This window comes from Myotis yumanensis, unplaced genomic scaffold (assembly GCF_028538775.1).
Source record: "Myotis yumanensis isolate MYYU_CA2020_CCGP unplaced genomic scaffold, mMyoYum1.0.hap1 SCAF_2, whole genome shotgun sequence".
NCBI classification, from domain to species: domain Eukaryota; kingdom Metazoa; phylum Chordata; class Mammalia; order Chiroptera; family Vespertilionidae; genus Myotis; species Myotis yumanensis.
The window spans coordinates 42,525,101-42,539,499 of NW_027223753.1; the positions used below are offsets into that span (position 1 = coordinate 42,525,101).

Below are 14,399 nucleotides of genomic sequence, written 5' to 3' on the forward strand. Positions count from 1 at the left end.
AATTCTTAGTGGCTTAGTTTTTCTTTGTGCTCAAAGTTTATCTATATATATAAAGTCTAAGCGACTGAATGACCAAATGACCAAATGACCAAATGACCAAACAACCGGTCGACCAGTTGCTATGATGCACACTGACCACCAGGAGGCAGATGCTCAATGCAGGAGCTGCCCACCAGCCTGGTGGTCAGTGTCCTCCCATAGCCAACCTCCTGCAGCCAGCCAACCTTCTGACGTCCTTCCTTTCAGCTGGCCAACCCTGATTGGCTCTCATCGGTCCCAATCACCGGCCAGGCTAAGGGACCCCACCCATGCACAAATTTGTGCACTGGGCCTCTAGTATACATATAAAATGTTGATTTCTGCTCTGCTCCATGTTGCCTTTACTCCAGGTCCTAGGCTGCTCTCTGAGAGACTGCTAGCTTGTGGTTGAAGAAAAAGAGAACATAGAAGAACCCCACAATATCTTTTTAAGCTATTGTCAGGAGGGACATGTTTCTTCTACCCAACTTTAATGACCCGAGTAAGTGATTGGGGTTGACAGGATGGTGTTGACAATTCTCTCAGTGGGAGAAGAGTGAAAAGTCACAGGTTAAGCCTGGTATCAATGAGGTAAGGAAGTATCTCCTAGGGAGAAGACACATTTTTGGACAATAGTTATTTTGAAAACATTATAATATATCAGAGAGGGGAGCCAGAATTCCTACCCTTTGGGGTTAGGCCACTGGAAGGTCCTATGACATTACCAACCAGTTTCAAGGGAAAGTCATACCTTCAGTTGTTGGCAGTCACTCATCATTAAATAGGGGATTGGATTTCTAGTCTTGTGACTGTTAGAGGTAATGTTCTGCTCACCTGGGACTGCTCTCAACATCCCTGGAGCCCTGAGTCCAATAGTCTCTGGAGTACAGCACCCTTAATGAGGAATAGAATCCCAAATCCTGGCCTATGAAGGTGAGAGAAGAGTCTATACAAACTAGGATGTGTGTGTGTGTGTGTGTGTGTGTGTGTGTGTTGGGAGGAGAGGATAGCAAATCTTGAAAAACAGTGAGGTGGAAAAGAGATTAGATGTGGCTTGGACATGCTCTTTCCTTTCCTGGCAACATCATTTCTCTTTACTCACCTGGAAAAATCTATCTCAGTACCCCAGGGTGAGCACAATGTCTTCTCCTTCAGGGAACCCTCGCTAATCCACTCAGGTGAAGACATTTACTTCTCATTGTTCCCTCCTTCTTCCCAGGGAAAATATAGGAACACATACTCATCACACACAGATAGTTATTTACGTACTTGTTATTATGGGCTGAATTGTATCCCCCCATAAAAGATACATTGGAGTCCTAACCCCCAGTACCTCAGAATGTGGCCTTATCTTCAACCAGGATCTGTACAGAGGTCATCAAACTAAAATGAGGCCATTATGGTGGGCTCCAATTTAATATGACTGCTGTCCTTATAAAAAGGGGGAATTTGGACACAGAGGCAGACATGCACACAAAGAGAATGCCTCCTCCCCAACTCAAGTCACTTCTAGAGGAAAGTTCTCTCTCTCTCTCTCTCTCTCTCTCTCTCTCTCTCTCTCACTCTCTCTCTCTCTCTCCCTGATGTCTAGAAGGTCCAGGGTTTTTACAATCATTGCTGCAATTATTGATCAAACTTTACATTCTCTTTGGCCACAAGGAAGGGTAGTGAGTGAATTAAAAGAGAGATCAATTTTAGCAAAACAAATTGGAGCTGGAGCTGCCTAGAGAGGAAAATGATGACAAGTAATGAGGTCCACATCTGAATGTGTCCAAACCTAGGAAGGCTGAAGGAAACTCTGCTTAGGGTTGTTGCCATGAGACTGTTGAGAAATAGCTTTGCTGGTTGGCATCTTCTAGGAAGTGGCCTACTGATCAGTGTTTTGTAATTCCTGTGAGACAGAATCTGGGTAGCCATCCCCTCCTGGCGCTGTTGAAGATTGTGTGGGGAGCAGGATAAGTGTTTTGAGCAAGGGCTTGGTACAAGGTGCCAATTGCTTTCCATCAGATGAGTCTTTGTCAGAGTTCAATCTGCTTGTGAATTATTCTGGAATCCATTCCCAGCAGAGCCATCTGTTCACAATTGTTCTACCATCTGACCATTTACCCTCTATCAACACCTGTCCCCTGGGCACTCCCACTGACAGTTAGAGTCAACCCATTGTCCAACCTGGATAAACTGAGTCTGAGGAGAGACTTGGAAGGAGAGAGGGGAGGAGGAGGGAGACCTTTCAACACATTGGCATTCAGGGCCAAGATGTGTCTGGGGAGGCCCAACCAAGCCTTCACACAGAACTTGGGGAGAGAGCATGTGGCCCTGCCAGAGCCATATTGTGCCCCAGGCAGTCTGATGTCTCCACAAATAATATTGATGCCTTTTGTTTGGAAACTCTTTGTGGAGGCTTCCCATTTCCCAACAAGCCACGCTAAATGCTGGTCCTCCCCCAAGCCGCTTGGCCTTTTGCACAGTTCCTCAGCCAACTGTGCAGGCAGATGAGGGGCTCTGAATGCTAATGAGGGGAATGGCTGGCATTCCTGAGGCACCCCAGCTCTGGGAACCCCGCCTTTGTTGCTAAGGAGCCTTGGAACTGTAGCTGAAAGGCTCTAACAAGAGAGGGGAGCGAGGAGAGGGAGAGAAGAAAGGCATTTGTGTTCAGAGCTTCACAGTTCTCTGACCAGCTCCAAAGCTGTCCAATTTCTGATCCCAATTAGAATATCAAACTCTGTTATTGTTTCTCTTAGTAATCTTGGGAAATTCCTTTGAAGAGTCAGTGAGCACTTAGCAAACCTTTTGGACAGTGTGCTCTGTACAGTTGTACTTCTGCTTGTGTGAACAAACCACGTCGAGCATTCTGAAAACACCCTTTATTCCAGTCCCCAGAAGGCAGTCATGAGGATGGGAGAACTAGAAGAGGGTGAAAGCTGTGGCGTTTTCAAAATGTTTATGTGAGAGCTCCATTCAACAGATGTTTTCCAGGTGCCCACTTACTGGGGAATCTGGGTTCTGTGCTGGGGACAAAAGTGAGCAAGACCTTGGTCCTGGCTTGGAGTAACCTTGAGACTTGTTAGGGAGACAGACCTCACATAGTAAAGAGAAATCTGTGGGTTATTTGTTCTTACTGTGACCCAGAGAGCACTTTTAAAGTGTGCACTGGATTCTAACCTTTGCTTAGTCCCTCCCATGCTGTAAGTCCTTAGGCAAGTACATTTATCACCTTAAGCCTCAGTTTCTCATCTGTACAATGGGCATAGTAATACCAACCTAGCTGGGTTATAGTGAAGTCAAGTGCAGGTGAGAGAATGAAGAGCAGGAATGTGGAGGATATAGTTTATCAGGATCTCATTATCAGCGAGCCAACTGTGGGCTTGGAAGGTGTCTGTACCCGAAAAAGACAACTAATGACTTGGCCTATTGAATAGGGTAAATCAAAATACTGTCTAAGAGTAAAGTACTATGCCAATTTCCCTTTATGGAGCATGTCTATGCACCAGGAATAATGCTGGGCAATTTGGAAGCATGATCTCCTTACCACAAGAGTAAGCAGTGAATTGCTCAGCATCACACATCTGGGAAAGAGTTTGCCCAGCTAGGGAGACCCAGCCCCTGTCTTCAGTGCTCTTTCTGTCTTCAGAATCTGAGGCTTTTGAACATTTGGGGAAGACACAGGTGACACCATGTATCTCCAGAGCATATAGGAAGTTAACCAGTCCACTGCACACAGGCACTCACTTGGAAAGATTTGGCTAGAGAAAGTTGGTCAAGACCACAGACACCCTCTACTGTGTTTGTTAGAACTTCACAATGACACAGCCATGAGGAGTATACAAAACACAACTGATCTGAGAAGAAAGAGAGAGAGAAATAAAAGGTTTTTTCATAAGCAAACCATGAAGAACTCCTAGCATAGAGGTCACAACAATATTTTGAAATGTGATGACCTCATAGCATTTTCCTGTTTGTGTCCAGGGGTTTGGTTTGTTGATTTAACCTCTACATTGTCAACTTGGTATCTAAACTTTTCTCTATGACTAAAGTGGAATTTTTGTTCTTCTAGTGTTTACTTAGAGAAAAACTAATGAATATGTACTTCTGAAAAGAGCAAGTCTTGGATGTCTGCGCACAGACACACAAACACATGCAACAGATGTTGGGTAAAGTAGTGGATATTCTCAGATAGGAGTTGATGCAAGAGCAATGACCACTTGGTTCTAGAAGGCAGATATATTTCAAAATTTATTTTGCTGTAGCAGAAACTTCACCTCCATATGCCATCTCACACAGACTGTTGTTCAAGCTTCCTGATGCTCAGCAGCTAACGGAAGGGATATAAGAAAGGTCTATCTCTACCATGTGCAAGGAATTGTTCAAATGACATGGCCTTCAAGGTTTATAACACTCCTCTGTAAAGATAAGATTACTCCCACTTTACAATGGAAAAACTGAAGCTCAGGGAGAGCCAATCAACACGACAGAAGTACAGGGTATGTACCATCTATAGTCACCTAGGTCTGGGACACCTTTCATGCTATGTCAATGGAGTCCCCTCCAGTTGTCTGACTTGGTGGGTGCTGAGGTTCTCATCTATTGGGAGCTATACTAGATGCTGGAAATAAGAATTGAGCCAGGTATAATCATTGCCCTTCAGGACCTTATGATTTAGTCTGATAACCCCAGCTTCATGTTCAGGGCCTTCCTTTACCTCAATTCCTTTTCCAATCCATTCCCCCACAGAGATGTATCTTAAGTATCATGTGACCAGTGCTTTCAAAAATGCCCTATACATCTGGCCAATTATCATCAGGTCAGGCCCAACCCAGCATCTTTCTTTTCACTTCCCTGAGGCTCTGTTTCCTCATCTGTGAAATGGAGCTGTAAGAACTGCCTTATTGCATTGTCAGAGTTGAGTGAAACAAAATATGTCAAGTTCCTAGTGCACAGTAGTTGCCCCGTGCGTGTTGAGTTGTTTGATCTAACATTCTAATTTTCCTCATTTGGTATTTTTAGCATGAGAAACTCACATCTGTTGACTTACTTCTCTGGCCCAAAAGGCAGCTAGTGGGTCGCAGAGTTCTAGAATGTTAGAGAGGTGATCAGTCTGTCTCCAGAAGCATTTCTCTGGGCAACTCGAGGATTATAAAAATGAAAGCAGGTTAGACCAGAGGGCCCTTAGAGGTCATTTATGTTAGTGCATCCAAATTATTTTGTTCATAAGGTTTTGTTCAAAAGACTTTATGAGACACCTGCTGTATACAATGGATAAAATAGGGTACTCAGAGAGCTTTCTGTTTGCTTTTTCCCTTAAACCCAACTTGTCCAAGCAGATGAGAAAACCAGGATCCAGGTCACTCGGCATTAATGATGGTCCTGGGAACATATTTGTATCTGAAGTCCTGGACCAGTGTTCATCAATAAGCTCGTGCAACCTGTGGTGTGTGTAAGTGTGTAAGTGTGTGTGAGGTGCAGAGTTGAGGGTGGGGGGATGTTAATGATAGAAGAACTGAAAATTGCTGTAAAGTTTTACTTGATTTTTCTGCCAAAAGAAGTGAAGAAAATGATACCTATTTCTAGAATTCTTTGTCCCAGGAGTCCCTCCTCAAAACTTCTATCCAGTACTCTGGGAAAACATCCCTGGAGACAGTGTAACATTATCTAGTTATGTACTAGAGAAAACACTAGGCTTGTTCAGAAAACCTCAGTTGGAATTCTACTTCTTAGTAGTAAGATAATATATTGTTAATAGTTTTATTTTTCCTATAACGTGGAAATCTTTTCCAGAACAGTAACTTATCCAGCAACGATGTATTTAGATCTATTATGTGACAGGCATTCTGGGGAATTGACAACATCTAGCCTGTTTTTTACGATATGAAAATGCAGGGTTTGCAAAAACACAGCTTGATCGGCAATGTAGAAAAAATATGTAATATTCATAATAAGCTTTATTAGAATAGAAGGGGATTTTAAGAAATTGGATTCTTGCCACCTCAGAAGAGAAAACCTGACTTTCTCAGATCACTTTGAGCTGCTTATGAGCGAGCATCACAGCCAGAAACCAAGGCCAAGTCCAAAGCATCTACATTAGCTGCATTGGCCTGCACCCTGACAGCGCCTGCCTCCACCACTACACTCGGGCTGGGGATCAACACGTGTGTGGGTAAAAAGGGAGATAAAGGAAACATCTGTTCTCACAATATGGGCTTGTTATCATAGCTCCTTTAAGTACCGGAGTGCTGGTTCCAAGAGCATATTTTCTCCGGAACGGAATCTCCTCAAGGCCTGGTCGATTTTCCGAGGGCTCAGGGACAGGTTGTAAATGAGGTTGTAGTTGTGAATGAGGCGCCTGGCTCGTTCCTTCTCCAGGATTCCTGTTATTAGGTGGGGTTGGTGTGATGTTTTTAAAAGAGGATGGAGAAAACAAAAAAGAATACAAAATGTATTAGCTTGAATGACTTTGGAGTAACCATGAAATACTAATATTTTGAAACTTTAAGCTTCTTAAAAATCAAGTGACACCTTAAAAAGATATTTCTAGTCCAGGTATGCATCATAGATGCCAGGAGGATTTTTAGGGTGACTTTGGGGAGAGGAGATGGGGGTCCAGTAAAATCTGTAGATAGATTCTAAAGCAATTTAAGCATGTTCTTTGTAGCCATAAAACTTAAAAAGCCAAGTTTTGAATTAGATGGGGTGCTTGCTAAAAAGAGTTTTTAATTGTTCTGGTTTATTTTTATCTGTGAAGTATCCTATATAATAAAGAGCTAATATGCAAATGGTCATCACACCCTCGCGCCCTTGTGCCAGGGTTGGGGGACCAGAGGCCGGGCCAGGGGACCTGAGGCTGTGCCGGGGGACCTGAGGCCGTGCTCCCTGCCCAGTGGGGCTTGACGGGGGACCTAAGGCTGCACCCCCTGCCCAGTGGGGCTTGATAGGGGACCTGAAGCTGCGCCCCCCACCCTGCGGGGCTTTATGGGGGTGGGGCCGGCTGGGTCTGGGTCTCGAGTGATTTGGAGGCGCATGCAGGTGGGTGGGAACTTAACTCTAGGTCCCGCGGCACATCCAAGACTGACAGGAGGGAGATTTTCATATACACTTTACTAATTTTCTTTCATCTCTGACACTTCTATTATAGAGAAAGGGCAAAAGCAATATTAAAATATTTCCTCTAATTAATTCCCTTTTAATGTGCACTAATTTCGTGCACTGGGCCACTAGTCCAAACATATACCTAAACATGCAGGATTCAAAAAGCACATTTTTATGCCTTTCTGGAAGTGTATTTACTGTGACTCCTTTCACCTTGCTGTGTAATCACAGGTAAACCACATAACTCCTTGTGGCTCAGAGTCTGAATCTGTCTAACAGAGATGGCGATGTTTATCATTATAGGATTTACTCTGGTATCCATGTGTTGTATATACCGGTGCCAACGTGTTTCCCATGGTAAGGTTAGGTAGGTTTCAATAGTTGCAAAGAGTTTAAGTATAGAACATTCCATCAGCCAAGATCAACAACTCATTCATATGCCCCTAATTGTGAACTTACATATGTCAGACACTGTGGTTGGGAATATAAAAGGTTTATAAAGGTGGTCTATTACCTCAGGAAACTTCCAACCAGTTGGAGCTAAAAGATATGCAAAAAATTAACTAAAGTGCAACAACAATAACAATAATGGCTGATACTTATATATAAACTAGAGGCCTGGTGCACGAAATTCGTGCACTGGAGGGGAGGGTGTCCCTCAGCCCAGCCTGCACCCTCTCTAATCTGGGACCCCTTGGGGGATGTCCGACTGCCGATTGTCGGACATCCCTCTCACAATCCAAGACTGCTGGCTCCCAACCACTCGCCTGCCTGCCTGCCTGATTGCCCCTAACCGCTTCTGCCTTCCAGCCTGATCACCCCCTAACCACTCTCCTGCCAGCCTGATTGATGCCTAACTGCACCCCTGCCGGCCTGATCACCCCCAACTGCCCTCCCCTGCAGGCCTGGCTGCCCCAACTGCCCTGCCCTACTGGCCTGATGGCCCACAACTGCCCTCCCCTGCCGACCCTCTTGTGGCTGTGGGCACTGCCATCTTTGAGGGCGTGGTAGTCAATTAGCATATTCCCTCCTTATTAGCTGCGGATGCCACCATCTTTGAGGGTGGGGCAGTCAATTAGCATATTTCCTCCTTATTGGCTGTGGGTGCCACCATCTTTGCGATGGCATGAGGGTCAATTAGCATATCTCATCTTTATTAGATAGGATTCACCATGTTTCAGGCACCCCTACAAGCATTTTACCAATAACAATTCATTCAATCCCCATGAGAACCCATTTTACGGAGTGAGAAACAGATGTGGAGATGGCAAGTCACTTGTCCAAGGTTGCTCGAGTCCATGCATTAAATCACTCCTCTAGATTATAGAATTAGGGGAAGGACAGTGTTTCTAATCAGGTTTATATTGTTTCCTGGATATGTTCCTTAATTGTGAAGCTCTATGCTAGTGGTATAAATGAGAAGATTTTAAATATCGGGATGAAAGATACATTCCTTAGATGTTGCTTTACTACTTTCCTGTACTTGTGCAGACTGTAGTAAATGATTGTAAAATTCTTTCTCAAAGACTCCACAGGCGGTCCCCTGGTAATTTATCGAAAGCCACTGACAGGCCATGAGAGAGAGGTGTAGTGGATGCCTGTCATCTCTGTGTAAGTTACCAAATACTGTTCATATTGGAATGTGTAAGGACTGTTAAGCAAGATGTGCCCCTTTGAGCTCCCATCCAATGGGTGTTTTTATCAGTGGACTACAGACATGTGGTCCTAATGTGATTTATTCCTTCCACTTCTGTTCTGTTGTCCAGTCCTATTCTATATCCTGCCCATCCTATCCCGGTTTGTTTGTTTCTATCCTATTCAGATTTGTTTATTGTCTATCTCTTCTATTAGAATGTTGGTCCTTTCCTCTGCAGAAATCTTTTTCTTTGATGTTGGCCAAGGACATCTCTGCAGATCTCTGGATTAGCTGGCTGCTGTTGATCTGGCCTGGAATTGATCCCTCAGGACACTTTCTCATACCCTGTCTTTGGAGTAAGTGTCTGCCTGGGAAAAGTGCTTTAACCTTTTGAGCTGTGGTTTCTTCAACTTTAAAATAGGGATAATAAAATTGTATAAAAAAATCAGTGAAATAGCAAGTGCTTAGCAAAAGGCCCAGAACTAGTAAGCACTCATTAATGCAGTTAATACCAGAGAATAATGATAGCAATTATAACATCCACATTGTTTCAAATATATAAGAATTTATTTTAATAAAAAGAAATAATTAAAAATATATATCCATATATACTTCAGTGTATATTTTAATTAAAAATTTAAAATAATGTTAACACATTTAGGAATCACCACTACTGTGTGTGTGTGGTGGTGGTGGGGGGGCACATTTTCTACTATTTTATAAGCTTTACCATTGGTAGGGGCTCCCTACTGTCAAATCAAAGTCCATTTCCTGCCTTGGTTGGGTGGTTGGTTGGAGTGTGGTTCCATACCCCCAAATGTTTCAAGTTTGATTCCTGGTCAGGGCACATACCTAGTTTGCGGGTTCGTTCTCTGGTCAGAACGTAGAGGAGGCAACTGTTCAATGTTTCTCTCTCACATCAATATTTTTCTCTCTCTCTCTCTCTCTCTCTCTCTCTCTCTCTCTCTCTCCCCCTCCCTCCCTCCCTCCATCCCTCCCTCTGTCTCTAAAAACCAATAAAAAACAACAACAACATATCCTCAGGTGAGGATTAAAAAAAAAGTCCACTGACTGGAATTTGTATGTGTCTGATTTACAGTCATTAGGGGCTGCCCACAGCAGCTGCCTAAAATAACCCTTACAATCCATCTTAGTGATAGAAAGCTGGTCCTTCTCCCACCAGAATCAAAATGAAAGAAATAATAAGAAGAACCTCTTTAGCATCCAGTTCATTCTATAGTTCACAAAGAATGTTCAGATCTCATGTGATCCTTTCTCAAATCTGGGAAGTACATTTTATCATTATCTGTCCTCTTTTATAGTGGAGGAAAAGGCTCACATAATATAAGTGATTGGCTTTCAGGACTCAGAAATTGGTAACATCTGAACTTGAATCTAGGTTTTTTTGGTAAAAGTCAACAAAGCAACAAAAGTAACTCATGTCCTTTCTGGTATATCATGGGAGTTTGGTGTATTGGGAAGTCCAATAGATCTGGATTTGAAGTATGGTTCAACTTCCTACCTTGAACTTGGCTTTCTCCTCCATAATAAGGACACTAATTCCTTCAACATGTGGTTGATATGAGGAGTTAGTGAGGCAGTGCATGTAAAGTCTAGACCCACCCAGAGAATGTCCTTGAGGGCTCTCATTGCATTCTGTCACCTTGAACTTTAAAATACTTTTCACCCAGCCTTTAGTTCACTGGGAAAATTCCAAATCTACCATTCATCCCAACATTTATCTCAACTTCCTTTCCTTCTTTAGAAAATATGACCAGTTATCCAGTCATTTCTTATTCCTTCTACTCAAGGATATTTTCTTGACAACCCCCATTAGAAAATAAGTACAAAGTAGGTTCCCAGAAACGCCAGTTTGATGATGGATGGTCTGCCTTCATCCTGGATGGAGGACACCCTGGCCTACATATTTCCTTGCACATAATAAAGAACAGTGATTCATCAGTGGGCAAAATAGGTATCATCTGCTCAGTGTCTAGAATGGGGCAGTGGTGGTTTGCTAAATACTGGGGTTAATATGCCAACAAAATGACTTCAGTTAATCCTCTTTCCTAATTAAAGATAGTAATAGATGTTTCCAGATCTGCCTGACACATTCCTTGGCTGTTGAGGAACTACTGAATTTCATAGAAACAGAGAAAACAGATATAAATAGTAAAGAGGCCATGAGAAAGGCATTTCAGATCTGTTGGAATCTGCCTCCAAAGTCAACAAAATACCGTTTTTCCTCAGAACAGTTCAGAAGCATGAGAAAGGTCCTGGTCTTTGGGGAGTCTCTTAGCAACTAAGTTTATGATCCATCATCCATCATTGTAAGTCAGCATTTGTTTCTTTGAAAATGTCTTTTATTTCTACTCAGTTTTCTGTTTAATTTTGTTTCATTTTTGTTTGTAACTCATCACCACTCTCACAGTACTGGTCTGAGTACCTAGAGTAATGATTATTTCAATAATCTTTTAATCTCCTTTTCTCCAGTATCTTCCCTAAATGATCTATCTCAGCTTTCCTTGTGTTCTCCTCTGGGTGAACCTTTGCTGAACACTGGGTAGAGAATGAAGCCCCACCCTAGCTCTCAGGATTCATAATAGTGTCTCAACTTCAATATTCAACCAACATGAGTCTCGAGTTCTGACCTGTTCACTCACTTCGCCAAACTTCATTCCAACCTCCAAACTTTGCAGAAGATGGTTTCAAACTTGGAATGCCCTACCCACTTATCCAAAGTCTACTGCTCCTCAGGCTAATCTCAAGCTCTCTTTTGCATGGAGCCCTCTCTGAGTACCCCAGCTCACATTAGACAATGAGCTTCTTTTCATCTCTCTCACTGTCCTTTGGACTCTTTAACTCTTCTTTGTGTCTTTACTTGTAATAATTTACTATGTGCTGTTTGGTGTTTTGTTTTGGTTTTTTTAATGATTGGTATCAAACTATTGCTAGTCTCTGTGTCTTACCTAAAAGCCCGTTGAGGTCAGAGACTATGTCTCATTCTTTCTTGTTTCCCTCCCATTCCAGCCTCTAGCACAGTGCTGGTCTCATAAGAGATGCTTAATAAATGATTTTCTGATTCAGCTAAATAAAATTTCATTGGAAATTTTTATTTTTTCCTTTCTTTGTTATAATTATTAAAAGTCCTTGAGTGATGGAGGGTAGTTATACTTTATGTGGTCTATATTTCATTTCCTTTGGAAATTCAAAACAAAGTGAAACAAAAAGAAAAAGAGAGAGAATGAAAAGACAGGCATTGATATTGTATAATTACTTCTAGGGAGTACTGATGTGTATACTAACTCTTTAAAAATTAATTATTTTCAGTTTTATTGAAATATAACAGCGTGTGAATTTAGGATGTACAATGTGATGATTTGATACATGTATATATTGTGAAATGTTTACCACAATAAGATTAGTTAAAACAACCTTTACTTCACATAATCACCATTTCATTGTTGTTGATACTGTTATGGTGAGAGCATAAAAGCTGTACTCTCATACCAATTTTCAAGTGTACAAAGGGTATTGTTTAATCACCACCCTACACATTAGATCCTCTGAACTTATTGCTCTTATAACTGAAAGATTGCACCCTTTGACCAATGTCTCCCCATTTTCTTTAGCAACCACAATTATAATCTCTATTTCTTTGAGTTCAATGTTTTTAGATTCCACATATCATACACTAACTCTTCATGAACCACAATATGTGATTAAATACAACAGTTTCAGTCCATGTGCTTTTTCATAAGCTCCCTCCTTTCCCCCAAGTCTCTGAATTCTGGAATTCATTCTCTCACTTGGACATTGCAATGGCCTCTGTTCCCTTTTTCCCGCTTTCATCTTCTTCTTTATTCATTCACACATCAAGGATCTTTATGAAATACAACTTTATCACATACTCCCCTGCTTAGAAACTACTCACTGTCTTTTCATTAAGTTCAAATTCTCTGGTCCAGCATTTAAGAGCTTCCTAGATCTGGTCCCATCCTATATCTCCACCTCTATCAGTTAATATTTTTCTTTAAAATTTTTATTATTATTTTATTTTTAAGTTTTTTATTTATTTTTTGTTTTAATTTACAGTTAACATTCAATTACTATTCTTCTTAATAGCACCTATATTCTACCCAAACCTCCTTGCATTGAGCTTTACACATAGTACTTTGCTTGGCCAACTTGCACCTTTGCCAGGAAGGACCCCGTATTTCATTCCTTTGTATACAAACTGCCTTTTATCTTAATGATCCATTTCACATTATGATCCAGTCCCTGACCACCTCACTAGGAAGGAATTGTCCTTTCTCTGAATACCCACATAGCACATTCTAATGCATTTAGCACCTTCCATCTTGGATTTAGTTATTTGTGTACATTCACGAATTTATTTGCTGCCTCAAAATTATGTTAAACAGAATTGTGCAAGGTGCTGGGGTAAAAAGGTAATGTAGTCTACTGGTGAGATAGTACTAAGCCCTTAGTCTAAAAAATATACACTATGTCCAATATGATAATGGATATTAAAGAACTCTGAGAGACCAGATAAAGGTTTGCCTAGGTCTGTCTGGGGAAATCAGGGAAGTCTCAGAGGAATAGAGCTTTAGTTCCGACATATAAGATTTATAGGTATTAAGTAGTCAGGTGGAAAAGATGGGAGGTGTCAGGCGGTGGGGTAGGTAGAAAAGAGGCAAACAGCTCAGATGGTGGGTGTAGGGTTAGAAAAGGCAGGCTTTAGGACAAAGCAAGGCAAGTCTGAGGAAGGCAAGTTATTCATTATGACTGGGTAAGATATGCTGAAAGAATCACAATTGAAGGAGAAGAGACTCGTCAGTCAGGTGGATAGGGCCCAGGTTTTGCCTTGCTAAGAAGTGTGGAGTTAGCCTGTTAGCACGCATGCTGAAGTATTTTCTTTAGGAGAATGAGATTAAATTATAGGTTAGACTCAGGTAGTAGAGTGGAGGGAGGATCAGAGACACAAGGAAACTGTAAGTAGCCTGGTGGGGAATTCATTCATGTCTTGATTCATCTTTATATTTCTTGATTGTGCTCAGCACAGTGCCAAGCACTAGGTTTATATGAAAATTGTATTTTTTAAGAAGTGAAAAAAGATGTGTCCACTTTCAGACGAGAACATGAAGAGAAAGGTATATCAGCTTCACACACTCACCTGTATTACTCAGATCACACAGGTAGAGGGCATTTTCTAGCTTCCTGAACCTGTCAATCCACATCTCACATTCTTCAGATTTGTTCTCCATCACTGGACTCACAAATGGCTGTGAGACTGGTCTGATTGTCAAAGAGCTCAGGGGATCTTTGGGGGCTGACATCTCAGCAGGAAGGTTTTCTGGCTGCAGCTCCTCTTCGAGAGACTTCTACCAAAAAACACACAAGCATCTCACTGGCAGCACATTCACCACCCAGAGCGCCTCCAGTCTTTTGGCCAGAGACGAGGCCACACAACTAGTACGATTTATTGCAAGGTCTGGCTTTATAAAGGTATGAGGATGAGTTTTAAATCCTCAGTGCCATAGGACCGTATCTGCCAAGTCTTGTTGGACGTAAACTACTATCTGAGTGTGCGTGTGTGTTTTTAAGGAGAAGGGTGAAATCATGACTTTTATTCGGTTTGCATTTCTGATTTACACAAAGC

The 14,399-nt window shown here is 41.9% G+C and overlaps 1 protein-coding gene across 2 annotated transcripts in view; it reads right to left on the reverse strand.

Moving 5' to 3' along the window:
• Positions 1-5,984: 5,984 nt before the first annotated feature.
• The window catches only part of CUNH1orf87 (chromosome unknown C1orf87 homolog), a 73,622-nt gene continuing 65,207 nt past the window's right edge, over positions 5,985-14,399 (reverse strand). Inside the window, exons 11-12 of one of the 2 annotated variants that reach the window (XM_070403356.1) lie at positions 13,914-14,121; positions 5,985-6,383 (exon numbers count right to left, since the gene is read on the reverse strand). In XM_070403356.1, coding sequence (XP_070259457.1) covers positions 6,223-6,383; positions 13,914-14,121 — 369 coding nt within the window. In that variant the 3' untranslated portion in view covers positions 5,985-6,222. The remainder of the gene's footprint in view (positions 6,384-13,913; positions 14,122-14,399) is intronic. The other variant, XM_070403357.1, reaches the window with a different exon arrangement.